Source organism: Lathyrus oleraceus, chromosome 2, assembly GCF_024323335.1.
Source record: "Lathyrus oleraceus cultivar Zhongwan6 chromosome 2, CAAS_Psat_ZW6_1.0, whole genome shotgun sequence".
Taxonomy (NCBI): Eukaryota; Viridiplantae; Streptophyta; class Magnoliopsida; order Fabales; family Fabaceae; genus Lathyrus; species Lathyrus oleraceus.
Genome location: NC_066580.1, coordinates 294369681 through 294389783, shown reverse-complemented (window position 1 = coordinate 294389783; position 20103 = coordinate 294369681). Strand labels below are relative to the sequence as shown.

General features: G+C 36.5%; 3 protein-coding genes across 3 annotated transcripts; 1 reads left to right on the top strand and 2 right to left on the bottom strand.

The window, feature by feature from the left end:
* Nucleotides 1-1253: 1253 nt before the first annotated feature.
* Nucleotides 1254-2645, bottom strand: LOC127119197 (uncharacterized; the record flags this gene model as incomplete). The annotated part of the gene is made up of 2 exons (XM_051049383.1): nucleotides 2097-2645; nucleotides 1254-2036 (listed from the first exon to the last, which is right to left on the bottom strand). Coding segments are annotated over exons 1-2 (1332 nt in total), but the record flags the coding sequence as incomplete, so codon positions are not given.
* A 5991-nt stretch (nucleotides 2646-8636) lies between these two features.
* On the top strand, nucleotides 8637-9551 carry LOC127119196 (uncharacterized). The gene has a single exon (XM_051049382.1). It carries the CDS (start codon nucleotides 8801-8803, stop codon nucleotides 9548-9550), a length of 750 nt encoding a protein of 249 aa, XP_050905339.1. The 5' UTR covers nucleotides 8637-8800; the 3' UTR covers nucleotide 9551.
* Nucleotides 9552-10581: 1030 nt separating this feature from the next.
* On the bottom strand, nucleotides 10582-11765 carry LOC127122955 (uncharacterized). Its single transcript, XM_051053228.1, has 3 exons — nucleotides 11024-11765; nucleotides 10739-10909; nucleotides 10582-10631 (listed from the first exon to the last, which is right to left on the bottom strand). Exons 1-3 carry the CDS (start codon nucleotides 11763-11765, stop codon nucleotides 10582-10584), a joined length of 963 nt encoding a protein of 320 aa, XP_050909185.1.
* Nucleotides 11766-20103: the final 8338 nt, after the last annotated feature.

The window sequence follows — 20103 nt, the reverse complement described above, 5'->3', positions numbered from 1 at the left end:
ACTTCAAATCTGGAACCATAAAGGTAATGCCTCCAGATTTTTAGCACAAACACCACAGCAGCAAGTTCAAGATCATGCGTAGGATAGTTCTTTTCATGAATTCTTAACTGTCGCGACGCATAAGCAATTACTTTATTATTTTGCATGAGCACACCTCCCAAACCCATCAATGAAGCATCACAGTAAATTATAAACGGTTCCTCCGGATTTGGCAAAGTCAAAACCGGCGCCGACGTCAGTCTCCTTTTTAATTCATTAAAACTTTCTTCGCACTGAACATCCCACACGAAAGCTTTACCTTTACCAGTTAGTTTAGTTAACGGAAGTGCTAACTTAGAAAATCCTTCAATAAACCTTCTATAATATCCAGCTAATCCCAGAAAGCTTCTAATCTCGGTAGCCGACTTAGGAGTCTCCCATTGCAATACAGCTTCGACCTTGGAAGGATCTACAGCAATACCTTTTCCTGAAATTACATGGCCGAGAAAACTGACTTCTCTTAACCAAAACTCACACTTGGACAGCTTCGCATACAATTTCTTATCTTTCAAAACATCCAACACTAATCTCAAATGTTCCTTGTGCTCTTCTTCGGACTTAGAGTAAATCAAAATATCATCAATAAATACTACCACAAAATGGTCCAGATAAGTATGGAAAATACGATTCATGTATTCCATAAATACTCCCGGCGCATTAGTCACACCGAAAGGCATCACAGAATATTCATAATGTCCATACCGAGTTCTGAACGTTGTCTTCTGGATGTCTTCATCTTTTACTTTGATCTGATGATAGCCCGATCTCAAATCAATTTTACTGAACACACAAGCACCCACTAATTGATCCATCAAATCATCTATTCTCGGTAGTGGATACTTATTCTTGATCGTTACTTTATTCAATTGTCGATAATCAATACAAAGCCTCATACTACCATCTTTCTTCTTTACTAGCAACACTGGAGCTCCCCATGGTGACACACTTGGTCTTATAAACTTCTTCTCAAGTAAGTCTTCCAATTGCTTCTTTAATTCATACAATTCAGATGCCGACATTCTATACGGTGCCATCGAAATAGGCCTAGTACCAGGTACCAGATCAATAGTAAATTTAACTTCCCTCTCTGGCGGCACACTAGGAATTTCATCAGGAAAAACTTCAGGGAATTCCTCCACCACTAACAGTTCCTCAATCTTAGCTTTACTCTCAACCGACAACGTCTCCATCAAAGAAAACATCTGAGCTCCCTCTTTCATCAATTTTCGCAACTCTCTGAAAGGTAATAAGTCAACTCCTTCCTCTTCCGGAGTGGAAAACCTCACCGACTTATGATGACAATTTATATGAACATAATTATACTCTAACCAGTTCATACCAAGAATTACATCCATCCCATCCAACGGCAAACATACTAAATCAACATAGAAATCTCTATCGAAGATCGACAAAGGACATTTTAAACATACCAAAGAAGTAGTTATTGATCCCTTAGCTGGGGTCTCAACAATCAACTCACCATCCAAAGCGGACAATTTTAAATCCAGTCTTCGAGCACAGTTAGCAGAAATAAAACAGTGTGTAGCACCGGTATCAATAATAGTAATTAAAGGAGTACTATTTATGAAACATGTACCTCGGATGAGTCTGTCCTCACTGGAGGTTTGAGTTCCGGTCAACGCGAACACCTTTCCAGTTTGAGATTTCTTTGGCTTCTGACACTGACTTCCAATATGCCCTTCTTCGCCACAATTAAAACAAATCATTTCCTTGTGCTTGCAATCAGCTATTGCATGACCAGTCTTACCACAGCGAAAACACCTCTTTACTTCAGCAGTGCATACATTACTCTTATGACCAGCCTGACCACATTTGAAGCAAACTATACCAGCAGGAGCACCTCCCCTACTAGTCCTCTGAGCCGGAGCAGCTCCTTGTTTCCCTTTTCCCACTGGGGCATCATACGGCTTGCCACGGTTTTGATGTTGCTTTCCCTTGCGGTCACTGACAATCTTGTAATGAGCATTATTGTCTTCCTCAAATATCCTGCAGCTATCAACCAATTCAGTAAAAATGTGTATCTTCTGATACCCAACAGCCTTCTTAATTTCAGAGCGCAATCCGTTTTCAAACTTGATGCACTTTGAAAATTCAGCACCAGCACCAGTGTAATGAGGATAAAATTTGGACAGCTCCACAAATTTTGCAGCATAATCAGTGACAGACATGTTTCCTTGCTTCAGCTCAAGGAACTCGATTTCCTTCTTACCACGGACATCTTCCGGATAATACTTTCTCAGGAATTCCCTACGGAATACATCCCAAGTAATGACTTCACCTGCCACGGTCAACCTCTCGTGAGTCTCTAGCCACCAGTCATCAGCTTCGACTGCTAGCATGTGAGTACCATACCGAACCTTCTGAGCTGGAGTGCAATCCATAACACGGAAGATTCTCTCAATCTCTTTCAACCATCCCAAGGCTGCATCTGGATCATGCTTCCCTTTAAACACCGGCGGATTCTCTCTTTGAAAAGTCGCCAAGCTACGTGATCCAGCATCTCCACCAGCATTTGGCAAGTTCTGCACAGCTTGTGCCATCGCTTGCATTGCGGCAGCCATTGCAGCGTCATTCCTTCCAGCCATTTCAACTTATCATTACAACACAACTTAAGGTTAGATTGGTAACAATACATAATTGTTAGACAGTAACGACACGACAACTGGCCGGACAGACCAACCTGCTTTGATACCACTAATGTAACACCCTTCTAAAATACCCCGAATATATAATTAAAATAACACATATCAATCAGAGTAAATATGCAATCAAGGGTGTCACACAACTACTTCACACCATAATAACTGTCATGCTCTTTATTTAATCAAAATAACATTTTTGCATAATTCGCAGCGGATAGAAATCAAATCAACCATTCAAAACGTATAACATATTACATGAAAAATGGGTCAACAACCGACAATAAAACAATTAAAACATCCTGTCCCGATGTTACATCTATCAGAGCATGACCCACTACGGAGACTACACTAGACTCCAAGCACTAGCTTCTACTCAATCACTGCTCGTTACCTGAAAAATAATTGTAAGGGTGAGTTCCTCAATCGATATAATAAGCATTATAAAATATCATGCAATATTAAGTAATTTAACACGTTTCATCACCCAACTCAGATTACACATTCAGCAACGGCAATATCAACTCAATCATACTCAACATCAACACAACACCCAACACATAACACACATATAATACTAGAATACATCCATTCATATTTTACGCCATACAACAAACCAACAAAAATGCAACTCTAATGAGACTCGACTCATCATGCATGTGGTACCATTCGGAGTAAAACTCCCAACTTAAAATCATTGCCATTTTATTGGGCATCAAGGCATAAGCCTTCAACTTTCAACTTAAAATTTGCCAATCCAGGCCAACGTGGTGTGAGCAAAGCTCCGACTTAATGCATATGAATGTACATGGCATACACGACTTTAAATTTTCGACAACATAATAATAATAGCAACACAACAATGTTTTCAACAAAATCAACTTACAATCAACTTTGGCTCACCAAGCCTACAACTCAGTATTTTCAACAACTTTCCGTACACGGAACAACTTAACAACTCAGTCATACTTGTATCGACACTTCATAACATAAACCCAACAAGATTTCTCATCAAATTCACTATAATATTACTTCACAACGTAACCCAATCCCTACTATGTCACCCACCGATATAGGCCAATCACCAATTATGTTCACAACATTAAAAATATCAATTTTTCTAATTTCCAACAGTGTTAACCGGTTAACGCCCTGGGTTAACCGGTTAACGCAGACAGAACACGCTTTCTGGCCAACTACAACAGTGTTAACCGGTTAACGCCCTGGGTTAACCGGTTAACGCAGACAGGACAGCAATTTCTCAGACATCATAACAGTGTTAACCGGTTAACGCCCTGGGTTAACCGGTTAACGCAGACAAAACAGCAATACTTTATAATTCAATACAGTGTTAACCGGTTAACACCCTGGGTTAACCGGTTAACGCAAGACAGAAAGCTGTTCCTGCGCTAACACGAAGCAGAATGCAGAATTCTCCGCATTTTCCGCCGTTGGAGGACTTCCGGACCTCCGATTCCAATTCCGTAAGAAGCGATACGTTCGGAAAATCACAACCCACTCAAATACAGATTCAATTACAACTTTAACACAACTTATCCAACACAATTTCTCAGCATTCAACATCCCAATTAGGGTCAAATCAACGGTTTATCACTACCCATTACATGTTAATCTATAATACCCATTAAACGACGATAAACCCCCCTTACCTGATTAATCCGGCAAATCTTTGAGCTCCAAGCTTTTTCTCTTCTCCAACCTTTGCCCTTTCTCCACTTTTCAGCCGCTTCTCTGCTTTTCACGTAAAAACCCTCTTTACTCAAAAATGAACTCTTTTCCTTATTTCCCACTTATATACTTTCCAATAATTATTATTCCAATAATAATAATAATTCAATAATAATCCAATAATTCCAATTACTTAATTAAATTAATAAATATAATATTAACTTAAATTAAATAATTATCTTATTTTTATTGGGGTGTTACATATACCGTGTCATCCTTGTCCAATTCAATATTGGGGCCTTAGACATTTATCCTATTACGCAGGATGGGCAAATTCCATCTAGGTCACTTATGTCCCTCAGCATGCTTCGTGAAGTACCCATCAACTGTCTTTATGGTCATCCAGTTACGGACAATGTTTGATAAGCAATAAAACACTCGACTCTACATCTACGGTCCATAGTGGTTTCAGGTCGAAGGGCGGTATACACCACTATCACCATAAGAATAACTTATGACACTTTGCATAACATTCTATGTAGTATTCTCATAGTGGGCTAATCTAGTATAAATATTACTCCTAATATTCATACCCATGTTTAAGACTTGATAACTCCTTATCCATGATCCATGATCCATGAGATGTGATCATCAATCTATATACATAATATCCTAATACTTCAATGTTATCCCACTTCACAACAAAGCTCGACTATGGATACTTTTAGAATATTGTCCTTATGTTTAATGGGATCTCATGATTAATTCACACTTGATACATTAAACGGGCTAGCTATTCTAGGGAATTTATTAAACAAACATAATAAAGAAAAAACCTTTTATTATTAATAAATAATTCGATACAAGTACCAAAAGTATTGGCCTCTAGGGATTACACCACCAGAGAGCAAGGTATTTCTGGATGATCATGGTCTAAGAGGCCCAAGAGTATGTCAAAAAGTGAGATCAATGCCAGCGACACAGTGACATTATGGAAACAATGTAAGTCCCATAAATGGGATGAACATGTGGCTCAATGTTGAAGTTGAAGATATGTTACCACTAAAGCATAAGAAGGGTCTGGGTAAACCTAAGAAATTAAGGTTTCGAGAGCATGATGAAATATGGTCAAGGATGAGGAGACCTGGTGTAGGTTATAGATGTACCAAGTATGATAACTTTGGTCATAACTCAAGGAAATGTCAAATCAATAAATAGGACCATAAAGCTTTGAAAAGAAATGTAATTGATCATTTATTGTAAACTGCCTGGTATATTGTTGTTGTATTATAACATATTCATCATGTGGCTCAATGTTGAAGTTGAAGATATGTTACCACTAAAGCATGAGAAGGGTCTGGGTAAACCTAAGAAATTAAGGTTTCGAGAGCATGATGAAATATGGTCAAGGATGAGGAGACCTGGTGTAGGTTATAGATGTACCAAGTATGATAACTTTGGTCATAACTCAAGGAAATGTCAAATCAATAAATAGGACCCTAAAGATTTGAAAAGAAATGTAATTGATCATTTATTATAAACTGCCTGGTATATTGTTGTTGTATTATAAACTGACTGGCATATTACTATTATATTGTAAATTGTCTGGTGCATAGAAAAACTCCAAGAAGTAAGGGAAAGATGATGGCGGATCTACTACAAGTATTGCAAATACTAAATATACTAATGATGTGGGAGCTACTACAAGTACTAAGGGTCTTGTATGTATTGATTGTGTGGTAGCTACTCCAGGTACTAAGGATACTGCATGTATTGATGGTGTGACAAATGCATGGAATGACCTTGCAATTGATGTAGTAATTAGAGATATGATAGCCTCTTTTGAGGTTGTGGACCATTAATCTCAAAAGCAACAATATTAGGACTTAAATCCATCACCAGTCTAGAAAAACTCCAACAATGAAGAAGAAACCAATTGCAAATAAGAAGCCATAAGCACCAAAGATGATTAGTGACAAGTTGAAGACTGTTAAAAGGTAGAAGAATAATGTTGTCCTAGAATCAAGTGCATCTAGACCATTGGAGATTGATAACTGAAATGATGATTGATATGTTCCTACTCAAGAAGACCCCGAGTTAGGGAGGTGTGTTCGCAAAATAAAGTCATGTGACGAGATTTCAAGTATAATGTCACAATGATATAATAGTTTACGTTTGTCAGTGTATGCTTGATCGGAAAAATAGCAAGTGTACTATTTTGCCTATTATAGTAATAAAGGGGAAATTCCCCGAATGTCGATCTCAAGGACTACAAGTTAATATTGAGTTCAATTCATCGTTCAATTAAACAAAAATTATAATTGGTGTTTTTAAATTCAAAATTATAAAAATAAAGGAAAAGGAAAATAATAATAAAAAATAAGGGTTTGTAAGGCATGGGGAACAATTCCAGGGAAGGTGTATGATTTATCCCTGTAACAACTCTGAGTCACTATTGCATCAACAAATATCAATTACTACCAGTTCTCATGGGTATTTTCTACCAAGTCCTTAATGAGAAAACCTTTAATCATTCTACCCTAATTTCTATGTCCATAGGTAGTTAGGGTGAAGTTAAGCTTTTAGTATATCAAGAACACTCTGATTCATAGAAGATATCCCTAGTCCTAGGTGATATCTACTGCAGAGTAATCTAATGAAAACCTTATCAATGACGGTCCAGCCTTATTGATAACCATACAATAATCTCGATTGGTCCGAAAGAGAAATCATTAAGCACATCAAAAGATTACCGTAAAAACAATATAATAAATGCAATTATAAACTCATAGTAATTACAATTCTAAATCAGGGACACCCCATAGCATTTGGGGTTTAGCTACTCATATTGTTCAAAATAAATTCAGGATAAAAAATACACATTACAAGTAATTGGATGACTTGGATCTTCAATTGTTTCCGCTCATGAAAACCTTCCACTCTCTGAATTCCTTGATCTTTGTAATCCTTACTCGTCTAACAATGTTGTGTTCTCCTCGTTCTAAGATGATCTCTTGTCTTGTAGAAACTCTCTTAATATAGTGAAAATCCCTTGGCAGAAGGTGGAAATCTCCAAAACGTCCCTGCAGCTCAAGCCCGGTGAAAAAGCCCGAAAACTGAAAAATTAGTGTTTTGGGCTGACACGGGCGACCGTGTCAGTTCTCTGCCTTATTGTTTTCTTGCTGACATGCCCCAAGTGACCTGACACGGGTCATGTCAGCTGACTCAGGCGGCCGTGTCAGGCCACTATTTTGGGCATTACTTGTTCTTTCTTGGCCTTCCTCCTGATACGGCCCATGTCAGGCCTCATGAGTTGGGAAATCTTCTTTTTTCAAACACCAGAACTTTATACTTTCTCGCATTGAGTCCATTGGATCTTCTCCGTGGACCTGGAGGGCATAAACACGACAACCAAAGTGTAAAATCACGAAAACACAAAATAAAACTGACAATTAATAAAATTGCTTAAATAACTTACGGGAATGAAAATTAACTTTAATGGTACCATAATGCATACACAGTGTCTCAAAATCCTTGGTTTCTTGTCGGATAAGAAACGAAAACATAGTGAAAATGGTGACTGATCACAACCCAAACTTAGCTCATTGTTTGTCCTCAAGTAATGTCCTATACGACAAAGTGTCACTTCCCAAAATTTGTATTCTTACCATGATACTGCTGAGATCTTTTGCCAACACCTTCACTCTCCCTTTTATAGTTCCTGATTTTTCTAATGAGTTTTCTGTCGCACTTCCTCGTCGAGGTACCGCTTCACCTATCAACTTACATCACACTCTCACCAAGTCTCTCGGGGTTAAAGTGTTTTCACTCCTAATTCAGAATATGCAATATCAACTCATAAGTTTGAATAGTTTCTCCTTTCGTATCAACTACACACAACACACATTTTTTTAGGTTTTAAGACAAGAGAAATCTATTTTTTATATAGATTTTTTTTTGGAAATGACATGATAAAGGTGAAAATAACTATTAATAAAAAAAAGAACAAATTAAGAAAAAAAATTAATAAAAAATAGAGAATGCTATTTTTATTAAATTATCCTTATCATGTTTTGAGAATATTGAAAGTAATATTAATTAAAAGATACCTTTAAAAAAATGGATTAAAAATTAAAATAAATCATTCACTTTAGGATCATCTTTTATTTCAAACGGATCATTCATCGTGGAACATGGGATTAATAATAAGCATTTGTGTTAAAAGTTTTTTTTAAAAACATTATAACATTTTTTCCCTACTTGGACTGCAACATTTTTTAAACCCACACCGTCCGTACTCCTCCTTCTAGGTTTGGAATCGGCTAGACGCTGCTTGTGCATAGCATATTAGCATCTATAATACCACATTCCCCACAACCCACAACCCACAGTGAACATTCGAAGGAAACAAAATGGAAGACGTGATAACAGAAGCAGCACCACCATCAAGATTACTAGAAGAAGGCCTAAACAATTTCACACCACCATCTAAACCTCTTCCTTCACCCTTTCTCATCTTCCCCCACCCTCAACAACAACAACCCCTCAAACCGAACCTCCTCATCATCGCTATCTCTTCTACTTCTCTCTCCCTCTTCCAAACCATCCTCAACTACCAAACCCTAACCGCCTCACTCATCCTCCCTGAACTCCCTCTCTCTCATCCCTACAACACCATCGACATCCACTCCATCTCATCTAACATCCTCCTCGCCGCCATTCGTACTTCGATCTCCGATATCCGCGCTTACGCTGTCGCTGAGGTTCTACTCAATGACCGGATCCGTCCTGATTCGGTTATTATACTCGATTCTATCCAGCCGATGAATCATCGCGGGTTACTCTCGTCTGATGAAGCTGTTGCATTCAAGCTGGAGAGCTCTGCGGAAAGGAAGAAGGCGGTTGAGGAGAAATTGTTGGGCGGGTTGGAGTATTATCCGTCTGGTAGCGTTGTTGATGGGCTTGGTGCCGCCATTCTTGGAAGGTGCCAGATTCTTAACCTTAGGGCTAGCTTGTGTGTTTCTTGGCCTCAGTTTGATTCTTCAGTTGTGTTGTTGTTGAAGGATTTGCTTCGGCAGTTTGATTTAGGTTTTAATGGTGACGAGGCTTTGAAATTTGGGAGGAATAGGGATCATGTTTTCCAATCTCATCTGTATATTTGATTTATGTATAATGTGACTCTTTAAAACGTGATTCCGGATGATTTGAATGTTTGGTTAGATGAGATTTTATGTTAATTTGTTTGGTACTATGGTGGTTATGAATACATTGTTTGTCTTTCTAGGTCAATTGCAATGCTTATATTTAGCCAATATTTATGTTCTTTTGAATTGAATGTTCACTCGGTTTTGTGTAGCTGATCATTATGCTATTTTGAATGGAATGTTATCATGGTGTTGTGTAGCCGATCATTATGCTTTTGAGATGAATGTTCTCTTGGTTTTGTGTTATGGTCCTGAAATTACTAGTTTTTTTCATGTAGCACGAAGAAGGTTTGATTTCTGAAATTAATGGTGTGATATGCTAGTGTAATTGTGATTGTTGTGAATGAACTGCATCAAGTGTTGTTTGTGGGTCACATTGATCAAAATGTAACTATGGCATGAGACCAGTCAGTCACATTTGTGCGGTTGTGAAGGCAGAGTAGAATCCTTACCATAATAAGTTTCACAGTGCAATTGTGACGGCAGTGTAGAGTCCTTACCATAATAAGTTTTGACTCATCATATTGATCAAAACTTATTCGGAGCACCATACTACACCTTTCTTTTGGTACTACTTAAGATGTCTTTAAAGCTGTAGATGTAACTAGGCAATGAAACTCAGTGTTTGAATGATGAAGGGAAATGGAAAGACAATTTGTTTGAAATATACTTTTCTTGGCGTCTCTTGATACTGGTAGTGTTTATAACAGAGTTATTAACAGTGGAGCGGCCGATGCAAAAAAAATAGGATAGCGCAATAAGTTTTTGTGCCAAGATTCACAACATCACATCTTAAAATTCAAACTTAGAACTATTATATAAAAATTCAAATTTAAAATTCAAACTTAAAATTCAAAAGATAATATATCATCAAAACATTCCTCCAATACTTCATCTTCTTCATCATCTTCTACCCCCCAATCTGTTGTGCCATAGATATACTTGCAACTTCAAGTAGCCTTGATCTCCTAGTGTAGATTACATGCTCATTAATCCCACTTGTTTCGGTAATTTGAAGCATTGCAACCTAAACTCAACACTTTAACAACCAACAATTGCAAATTCACAAGTAAAAAAACAATAATTGTCGACCTAGAGCTAATTGCCAAATTTCAATAATTATAAAAAAAATAACTTCCATCTTACCTGGAGCTAATGTCAACCTTTGTTTAATTGCCGCTCTTATACCAAAGAGACTTGTAGCAACCTTGTATTGTGCCAATTGTACTGAAATCTTGTCTTCCACTTCATCGCTTTCACTAAGTGTCTCAATGCATTTACGGAGGCCTCTCACCAATTTAGGATCATTCTCAATTTCTGGTTACTCATAATAATATTCAGGATTGAGATAGTAACTTGCAGAATCTAACAGATGATGAAGTTGACACTCCCATCTTTTATCAATGATGTCAAATACGACTTTGTACTTGCTTGAATTTGAATTAAAAGCTTTTTCAATTGATTCTTTCACTACCCCCATTGCGACATATATGTAACCCATTCCGGGTTTTCTTTCGTTATCAACCATTTTTAACACATCTACAAGAGGCGCCATGATCTTAAGAGTGTACACAACATCACTAAAAAATGATACCATAAGTATAATACTAGTTGCCCTTTTTCCTTTAGCATCCTTGGCACACTTGAAACTCACCCATTCATCACAAGTGAACATCTCTCTAAGCTTACTTTCTAGTTCTTGCAACCTTTGTAGAATAAGGAAAGATGTAACAAATCTTGTCACTCCATTTTTAACCAATTCAACATTGCCAGTAATCTTTCTCATTAGATTCAAAGCAAATGTGTGGTTATAAATGTAACCCATAACCTTAACTCCATTTTTTATAACCTTATCAACCTTTGGAATTTTTCCTATGTCTTCTAACATAAGGTCTATACAATGGGCTTCACATGGAGTCCAAAACATGTTTGGCCTTTTGGAAGTTAATATTTTACTCGCCACTACATAATTACTTCCATTGTCGGTAATCAATTGAACAATATTTTGTTCACCCATTTCCTCAATAAAAGTGTCCAATAACTCAACTAGCTTATCTCTCGTCTTGCCATAGTCAGAAGCATCGACATTTTTCACAAACGTGGTTCCCGTCGGACAATTGACCAAAAAGTTAATCAAGGTTCTACCTTTTCTATCCGTCCAACCATCTGACATAATTGAACATCCATATTTATTCTTTTGAACCTTGTGATTCTTCAACAAACCTTTTGTATATTCCAACTCCTTTTGAAGGAGTGGAACCCTAAGTTCATGAAAACGTGGCGGTTTCAAACGAGGACCATAACTTCCAACATCAACTTAAAGGCTTTTGCATTTGCTACGTTAAAAGCAATTATATAACACCCTAAACCCCGCACATAATTTATCGCATAAATTAACTATAAAATAAAACCACGTAGGGTGTCACACATTCATAACACACATGACCTGCTCCTTAACACGGGTTTCAATAGTTAATTTCAATACACACATTTGTAATAAGGATGTTTATACGACATCCAACTTATCTGAATCATACCTGGAATGTGTACACGACATCCATCTCATCTTATCGGTATTATATAATCATATAATAAGATATTCATAACTTGTCACCGCACACTCACTTTCATTTTAAAATATCATTACAGCAAAATCATCATCACAATTATGGAAGATAAAGCAAGTAATAACATCTAGTCTCAACTTCAATTTTAATAACAAAATAAGAGAGTTGCAATCAATCAACTCAACATCTTAAGAATTCTCAACAACAAAATTAGTCTTATGACTTCAACATAATCAGACATAAGAACTAAAATAAGCGTTTAACCCAATCTGATGTTACATGATCAGAGCAAGGTACCACTAGTAAAAGCGACAAAATAAAGAAGTAATCCAAGATCTACCTTCCACTTACTTCAGCAATACTACTCTTGAGTATCTGCACGATGCCCATGTAAAGGCAACATTCAAACAAAATGGGTGATAATTCATTTCAATAATAACGATATAGAATGAAGAATATAGTACAACATCTACACAATTATGCACAACGATATATCAGATTCTTACATCCAAATCATAATCAACATCATACATGACAACATCTCAATTATCATCAATGTCATACAAAACCACATCTCAATTATCATTAACATCATATGCAACAACATCTCATCCAACAACACATCAACAACAACCAATACAAATGCAACACTTATGCAATATACTCAATACCGACTCGACATGCATGTGGTACCAAATATGAACACTCAGGTTCATCTCACTCCATGATCCCCATCATAGGATTGATTCCCTCTTGGAACCAGAACACACCAAAATCGCTACCATCACCATAGGTAACACTTCACTAGTCCCCCATAATAGGAATTAGCTGCTCGCACCCGATCCATCACAATGAGATCGAGGCTCACCAAAACTCGTTACCATCAACATAGGTAACACTTCACTAATCCCCCATAATAGGAATTAGCTACTCGCACACGATCCATCACCATAGAATCAAGGCTCACCAAAATTGAACTGAAGCTCGTACACCAAGATGCATGACTCTTAAATAACATGCATTAACATAACAAAGTTGATCCCCACACGCATCTCATCATTTATGCATCACATCATTCATCATGCAACAACCAATTCATGTTACCACGTGAATAATATCAGCAAACAACAATTCTTCTGTTGGTGTAAGCCCTAAAGGCAATACTTTTGGTACTTGTATCGAACTATTTATTAATAATAAAAGGCTTTTTCTTTATTATGTTTGCTTAATAAAGTCCCTAGAATAGATATTCCGTTTAATGTATCAAGTGTGACTTAATCATGAGATCTCATTAAACATAAGGACATTGTTCTAAAAGTATCCATAGTCGAGCTTTGTTGTGAAGTGGGATAACATTAAAGCATTAAGACTATTATGTATATAGACTGATGATCACATCTCATGGATCATGGATAAAGAGTTATCAAGTCTTAAACATAAGTATGAATATTAGGAGTAATATTTATACTAGATTGACCCGCTATGAGAATACCATATAGAATGTTATGCAAAGTGTCATAAGTTATTCTCATGGTGATAGTGGTGTATACCACCCTTCGACCTGAAACCACTATGGACCCTAGATGTAGAGTCGAGTGCTTTATTGCTCATCAAACATTATCCGTAACTGGATGACCATAAAGATAGTTTATGGGTACTCCACGAAGCATGTTGATGGACATGAGTGACCTAGATGGAATTTGCCCATCCTGCGTAACAGGATAAATGTCTACGGGCCAAATATTGAACTAGACAAGGATGACACAGTCTATGCCTTGTGTTCAATATAGACGTAGGGGAAAAAGGATAATTATATACATAACTATTATCACAAAAGGATTTGTTAGATCACATGACATTTTCGTTTCTTGGATAACAATGCTGTGTTGCTAGATACCACTCACTATTTATTATGTTAAATACATGATTTAATATAATTAATAATGTCGCGAAAACCTACAGGGTCACACACAAAAGGACGGATTGATGAGAGATAGAGTAAATAAGGAACATCGTAAGGTATGATGCACTTAAGTGAATTGTAGAACATCGTAAGGTACGGTGTACTTAGGTAGAATACGAAATATGGTAAGGTACCACACGCTTAAGTGATTTTGGCATATCATAAGATATGGGCCACATACACTTAAGTGGACTTTTTATCTTGCAGCCCACACAAGTGGTTCTATAAATAGAACCCTTGTGCAGAAGCATTTGTGCAATTGAAATTTCGTTTCTCTCTCTCTCTCTCTCTCACTCAAAGCCTTCATTCGTAGCAGCTAGCACTGAGATTGAAGGAATTCGTTCGTGTGGACTGAGTAGAGGCGTTGTCACCATTCAACGTTCGTGATCACTCCTTAGATCTGCATCAAAGGTTTCAATTGCCACAAGAGGTAATGATTTTATCACTGATCATGCCCATCCATAAGGATCACTAAAGGAGAAAATTTTAATTTCCGTTGCGTTTTGGATCGCTATTCTCCTTCATCTTCAACATCTTAACCTCATCGACATAATAACATAATTATCACACCATGATATTACAATAATGCAACAATTCATCAACCAAACGTATAAACCAATACATTTATTAACATAATAGGTATGTGAATATTATTAAAACACATCAAAAATCACTACCATGTTATAGTTTTGAGCGTTAGCTTTCTAACACTTCAAACGACATCAAAATTCGACTTACGAAATAAAGATTATGACCAAAATCGTCGGAATATGTCAACAAGTCATTAATCGAACGTATGAACAAAAACTTCCCTAACACAGTAAGCATATGAATAATACTCAAACAATTCACTTATCACCATCACTTTATATCTCTGATGGTCATCTTTCTAATGATTCAAACCCCAACCAAAAATGATTCACGAGTTGAAAGTTATGATCAAAACCGTGCACAAAGGCATTACTAAAAAGTTGTTGTTTTTCTAAAATTTCCAACATAATTTCCAACTTCTTCAACCCCAAACACGTCCATGAAATAATCACCAAACTCATTTTATCCCCGAAACAAAGTTATAGCCCTTTATTTCAGATATCCAACGCTTCAAACGACACTAGATATGGACTTACAGATTAAAAGTTATGGCCATAACAATTTCGACCGAAAAACACGAACAAAGACTCCAGTGCTGAGCGCGGTCGTGACAGACAGAATGCAAAGTTTTCTGTGTTTTTCATCGTTGGAGGTCTTCCGGACCTCAAATTTCGATTTCGTAAAAAGCCAAACGCTCATAAAATTACAACTTCTGCAGTACTCTAATTATCTTAAGTTAATTTACAGTTTTAACATAATTAAATCATCTAATAAATTTTTTAAGATTATGCTTAAAACCTTCGAAATTGCAACAATGGTGGATTATGTTCAATCATCAAAACAGAAAAAATACACGCACATAAGAGACACAACATTCATTATATAATCATCATATAACAACCATCATAGCATCCCAATTCAAAATCATGAATCAAAATACGCTAAGGAGGTTAAAGTTTTCTCCATTCTACCCTTCTACCATACCCTTTACTATTGGAACAAGTTCCCATCCTTACCTGAATTCCTTGCAAAATTTCTGAATTGAAACCTTCACTCTCTTTCCTTGATCACCTTGCCTATTACCTTTTTTATCTTTTTTCTCCAATGTCACGTACTGTGAAAATCTCCCTAAACCTAGGTTCCTCTTAACTTTTTGATTTTAGGGTAAACTTTTCCAAATCACCAACTTGGCCCAAACTTAATTATCTCATATTCTTCCTCCCACTAACTTTCTCAATTTCTCATATTTGACCTAATTATTCTATCTCCACTAATTAATATAATAAAAATAAATAAAATGTTTTTTTTAATTATCAAAACAATTCTAAATTATTCTACTTACTTCTATCATCTCTATATACCCCTAACTCAAGGATACATACCCCCCATAAAATAAATTATCAAAATGCATAATTCAAACAATTAAAATATAATAAAATATCTAATAAAAGAATGGGGTGTCACAACTGTAAGACCCTAATTTTGACCCTAAGATCCCTCATGGCATCATATCATTGCTAATTGCATTTGCCTCAAGGATCATAGCATCTTGGCTCCTTAACCCTTGGGTTGGGACTTGTGTGAGTTGGTTTGAGACCACCAAGCATGATTGAATTGTATATTATTGCTTTTCTCATTTTTGTTTACTAACTAAAAGCACAAAAATATGTCACTAACTTTGTTTGTTTTGAAGCTCAAGTAGTCATGTGATCCAAGGCTCATATGAGGCCCCTATGTTCAATGAAGTGGCCAGATGAAAGTGAAAGCAAGCATGACAATGGTTCACAAAGCTCTCAATCATCATATATGCCTACCAAGTATCTCAATTTTCCAATTTGATCAAGATAAACCAAGGGGCTTGAGGATTGTTTCTCAAGGAAACCATAATTCAACTGTGCATTGACTATGCCTGGCTCATGAAACAACCTCAACCTATGATCAAATACAATCAAGGGGAGTTCTTTAATTCATCATTTTATGCATATATGAGTCCATGTGAGTGTCCTCAATCATCCATTCATCAAGATTTGAAGTTTGGCTTTGAGAAGTTGATCAATCAATTCATCTGACTATTTTGAAATCCACTACGACCTAACTTTTTATGTGTTTGTCAAATGAAGATGACCCCAAGAGAAACAATGTTCTTAAGAAAAATATGAAAAAATTTCATGTTCATAAAAAAAAATTCATTTGAAACTTGGAAGGTCATCATTCATTTCAAAACATTATAGGTCATTTTGACTGAAACCCTAATTTTGGGTCAACTTCCCAAGGACCTAACTCACTCATTTTTTATGATTTTGAGGTGCGACCAAGTGAATTGGAAATTTTAAGATGTCTACTTCAATTGTTTTGTTGGACAAAATTTCATAATCTTAAAATAAATACATGTGATAGTACAAAACATTATAGGTCACTTTGGACCAAAGTCATTGAAATGTGAAAAAGTCCAACTTCAAGTGCCCATAACTTTCTCATAAAAAATACATATTGTAGATGTTTAATTGGCTGCATTGTATGGTAAAACACTAGCTAGATTCTAATGTCTTGACTGATGTCATGACATGCTGTGGAGATGTTTGTGTGACTGCATTGTGTGTTAGAATATCTAGCTGTACTCTGATGTCTTGGCTGATGTCATGACATTCTGAGTAGTGTACTGCAGGATTAGCTAATACAGGATTCATTGAATGTCAAACTGGATGTTATGACATTCATCCCTGTCAGCAGATACTGAGGAATAGAACAGGTGGTGTTCTACTATAACTCAGTATTTATTATCAGTCTGCTCATCAAGAGGATAACAAACCTGATATAAGTCTCTATGTGTGAATGTCAAATTGGATGTTTTGACATTTATTATTGTACGCTGATACTGAAGTATGGACAGATTGGTTCTGTACAGTACATCAAATTGTACAGTCTGTTTTCAGGAAAAACAGACTTAGCATATGGTTAATGTTTTGGAAGTCAAACTGAATGTTGTGACATTCATTCCTGACAGCATATGCTACATTGTAGGTTGTTTAGTATTTCTGTTTCAGCATTTTTCTCAGGCTATTCTTCAGGGAGTCAACAACTGAGAGAAAATCCAGGAAACTAACAACCAAGCTACAATTCATGAACCTAACAAATAGCCTATTTGTTAGTAACCTAGTTGTGGAATTTAGGTTAACTCTCTTGACCTTAAATTCAGGAAATACAAGTACAAGGCCCAAGTGCTGCAATATAAAAGGATGTCATTCCTTCATTCAGACTGGGGATTTTAGGCGTGAAGATTTAGTGTGTCCATCATACTTCACTGCTGTATTTTTGTGAGTCTTGTATTAGACGTATCTTGTAAGCCAAGCTATTATCACATAGATGATTGCATTGGTATAGGGTGTTCATTGAGTTGTAAGTGTTGTGTCACTCTAAGCTTTTAAGCGTGAGTGCTGTGTATCTTGATTAAAGCTGTTAAGCACAATCAAGAGTTGTTTGAAGTGTGACTTCAAAATTATCTTTAATATTGATTAAAGGTAGTAATCACTGAGGTGATTGAGGGGGAATGAGTAGGAACTCTGATCTTAGTGTAAGATTGAAATTGCATTGGGTAGGTATTAAGTGATAGGGTTAAACAGTTGGTTTAAGGTCTGAATTAATACTACTAATAGTGGATTTCCTCCCTGGCTTGGTAGCCCCCAGACGTAGGTCATGTTGGACTGAACTGGGTAAACAATTACTTGTGTTATTTACTGCACTTACTTTTAAGTTCTGCATAATTCTTGTCTGTGCAGAATCGGACGTCATAACAACCCGTGTGACATCGAAAGTCTGATAACTAGAATTTCACATATGATGAAAAATTTAAGTCCAAATTTATTGTCTTGAAAATACCTACAACTTTGATGTTGGAGTTTTGTCATTTGAGGCTTGCATCACTGAAACAGAAGGGCTTGAAGTTGGTCCATTTTGGCAAAATTCCATATACATGTTTTGTACATTGAACTTCATGGCTAGTTTTCAATATTTTCCCAAATCCAAATGAACTTTTGATCAACGTAACATTTGTTCCTTATGCCAAGACCTTTCCAACCATTACCCACATGCCTATGTTTCAATTTTCCAAATGACATTTTCGAAGAGGTGAAGTTTTAGGTTCAATTATGCATAACATGTGAAATCTTCTTGCATACTACATTGCCTTGCCATTTGCACGTCCAAACTTCATTCATTAGTGTTCAACACTCAAATGCAATTGGTTTTGGGCCTCACATGCGCCTGTACAGGCCCATGCATGGAGGACCCAAGCTCATGCACACACGAGTTTTCTCCTTGCTTGCATCAGCCTTGGCTATAAATAGAATGCCTCGCTCACTTCAAATCTCAACCTAAAGGCGCCTGAAGCTCTGCGCAACTGAATCCCCAACCTTCCATTAAAGGAATTCTGATTTTTCTCTTCATTTTTCAAGCTCAAATTTCAACTTCATTGGTTGATCTTTGACTTACAATTCCTTAGCCTTGCTTCCTTGTTACTTCAAGATCAAGCTGCATTGAAGATTTGGATTGGATCAAGCATTGAAAAGCTGCACTTCAAAGGTTGATTCTCCAACTGTTTTTCTTCGAATCTCCCTTGTTATTGTGCATTACTTGGTTTGGTTGGTACCTCTGAAGTCCTCATGTGAGAGGCAATTGATTTGTGCTTTTAATTTTGTGAATTGAGCAAGTTCAGATTGAACACCTCATTTTTCTATCTCATATTTCTTTCTCTATAGGGATCTTGAGTAGAAATTAAGGTTACAAGGGTGATGTATGTCACCCCAACTTTCGAATGGTGTATGGATCGTGTGTTATGGTTGAGGTTTGAAAACCTGCAATTGGTGGCCGGAAAAAGGCTTATCACCGGAGAAGACGGTGGTTTCCACCATCGTCCACATGTGGCTGACCTCATAGCCCTTGGATCCAACTGGAACGATATAATATGGTCCTTTGATTGTTATGACTTTCTTTTAATCCATATGCCACGCCGTTGACTAGGGTATTCCATGAGAGCGCGCTTCTCAGCCACCAGATGAACCACGTCAATTAATGAAATGAGATCTGACGCCTCAGGCTTTTTTTTATTTTTAATTTCTATTTTAATTTTCTTTTATTCCATTTTATTTTAAAAATTCATAACTTCTTTATTTGGAATCACAAAAATATGGGACCAATTGCAAAAAATTTCTCTTAAATTCTAGTTTCTAAAAATGATTTTTAATTATTTTTGTGATTCCATTTAATATTTTTTGTGAATTATTTCATTTCTGATTGTTTTAAATTCATTTAAAATACTTTTCAATATTTAAAAATGCCAAAAATATTTTCTTAACATTTTTGGATGATGATGGATCTATGAAAAATATTCTCAT

Excerpts from the sequence above, each read along its gene's own strand:
- LOC127119196 (XM_051049382.1), top strand. The coding sequence starts at position 8,801 with ATGGAAGACGTGATAACAGAAGCAGCACCACCATCAAGATTACTAGAA.
- LOC127122955 (XM_051053228.1), bottom strand. The coding sequence starts at position 11,765 with ATGTCAGATGGTTGGACGGATAGAAAAGGTAGAACCTTGATTAACTTT. Across the intron at positions 10,910-11,023 it reads AGCTTTTAATTCAAATTCAA|AAATTGAGAATGATCCTAAA; the intron begins GCAAGTACAAAG and ends ATGAGTAACCAG. Across the intron at positions 10,632-10,738 it reads AAGGTTGACATTAGCTCCAG|TGTTGAGTTTAGGTTGCAAT; the intron begins GTAAGATGGAAG and ends TGGTTGTTAAAG.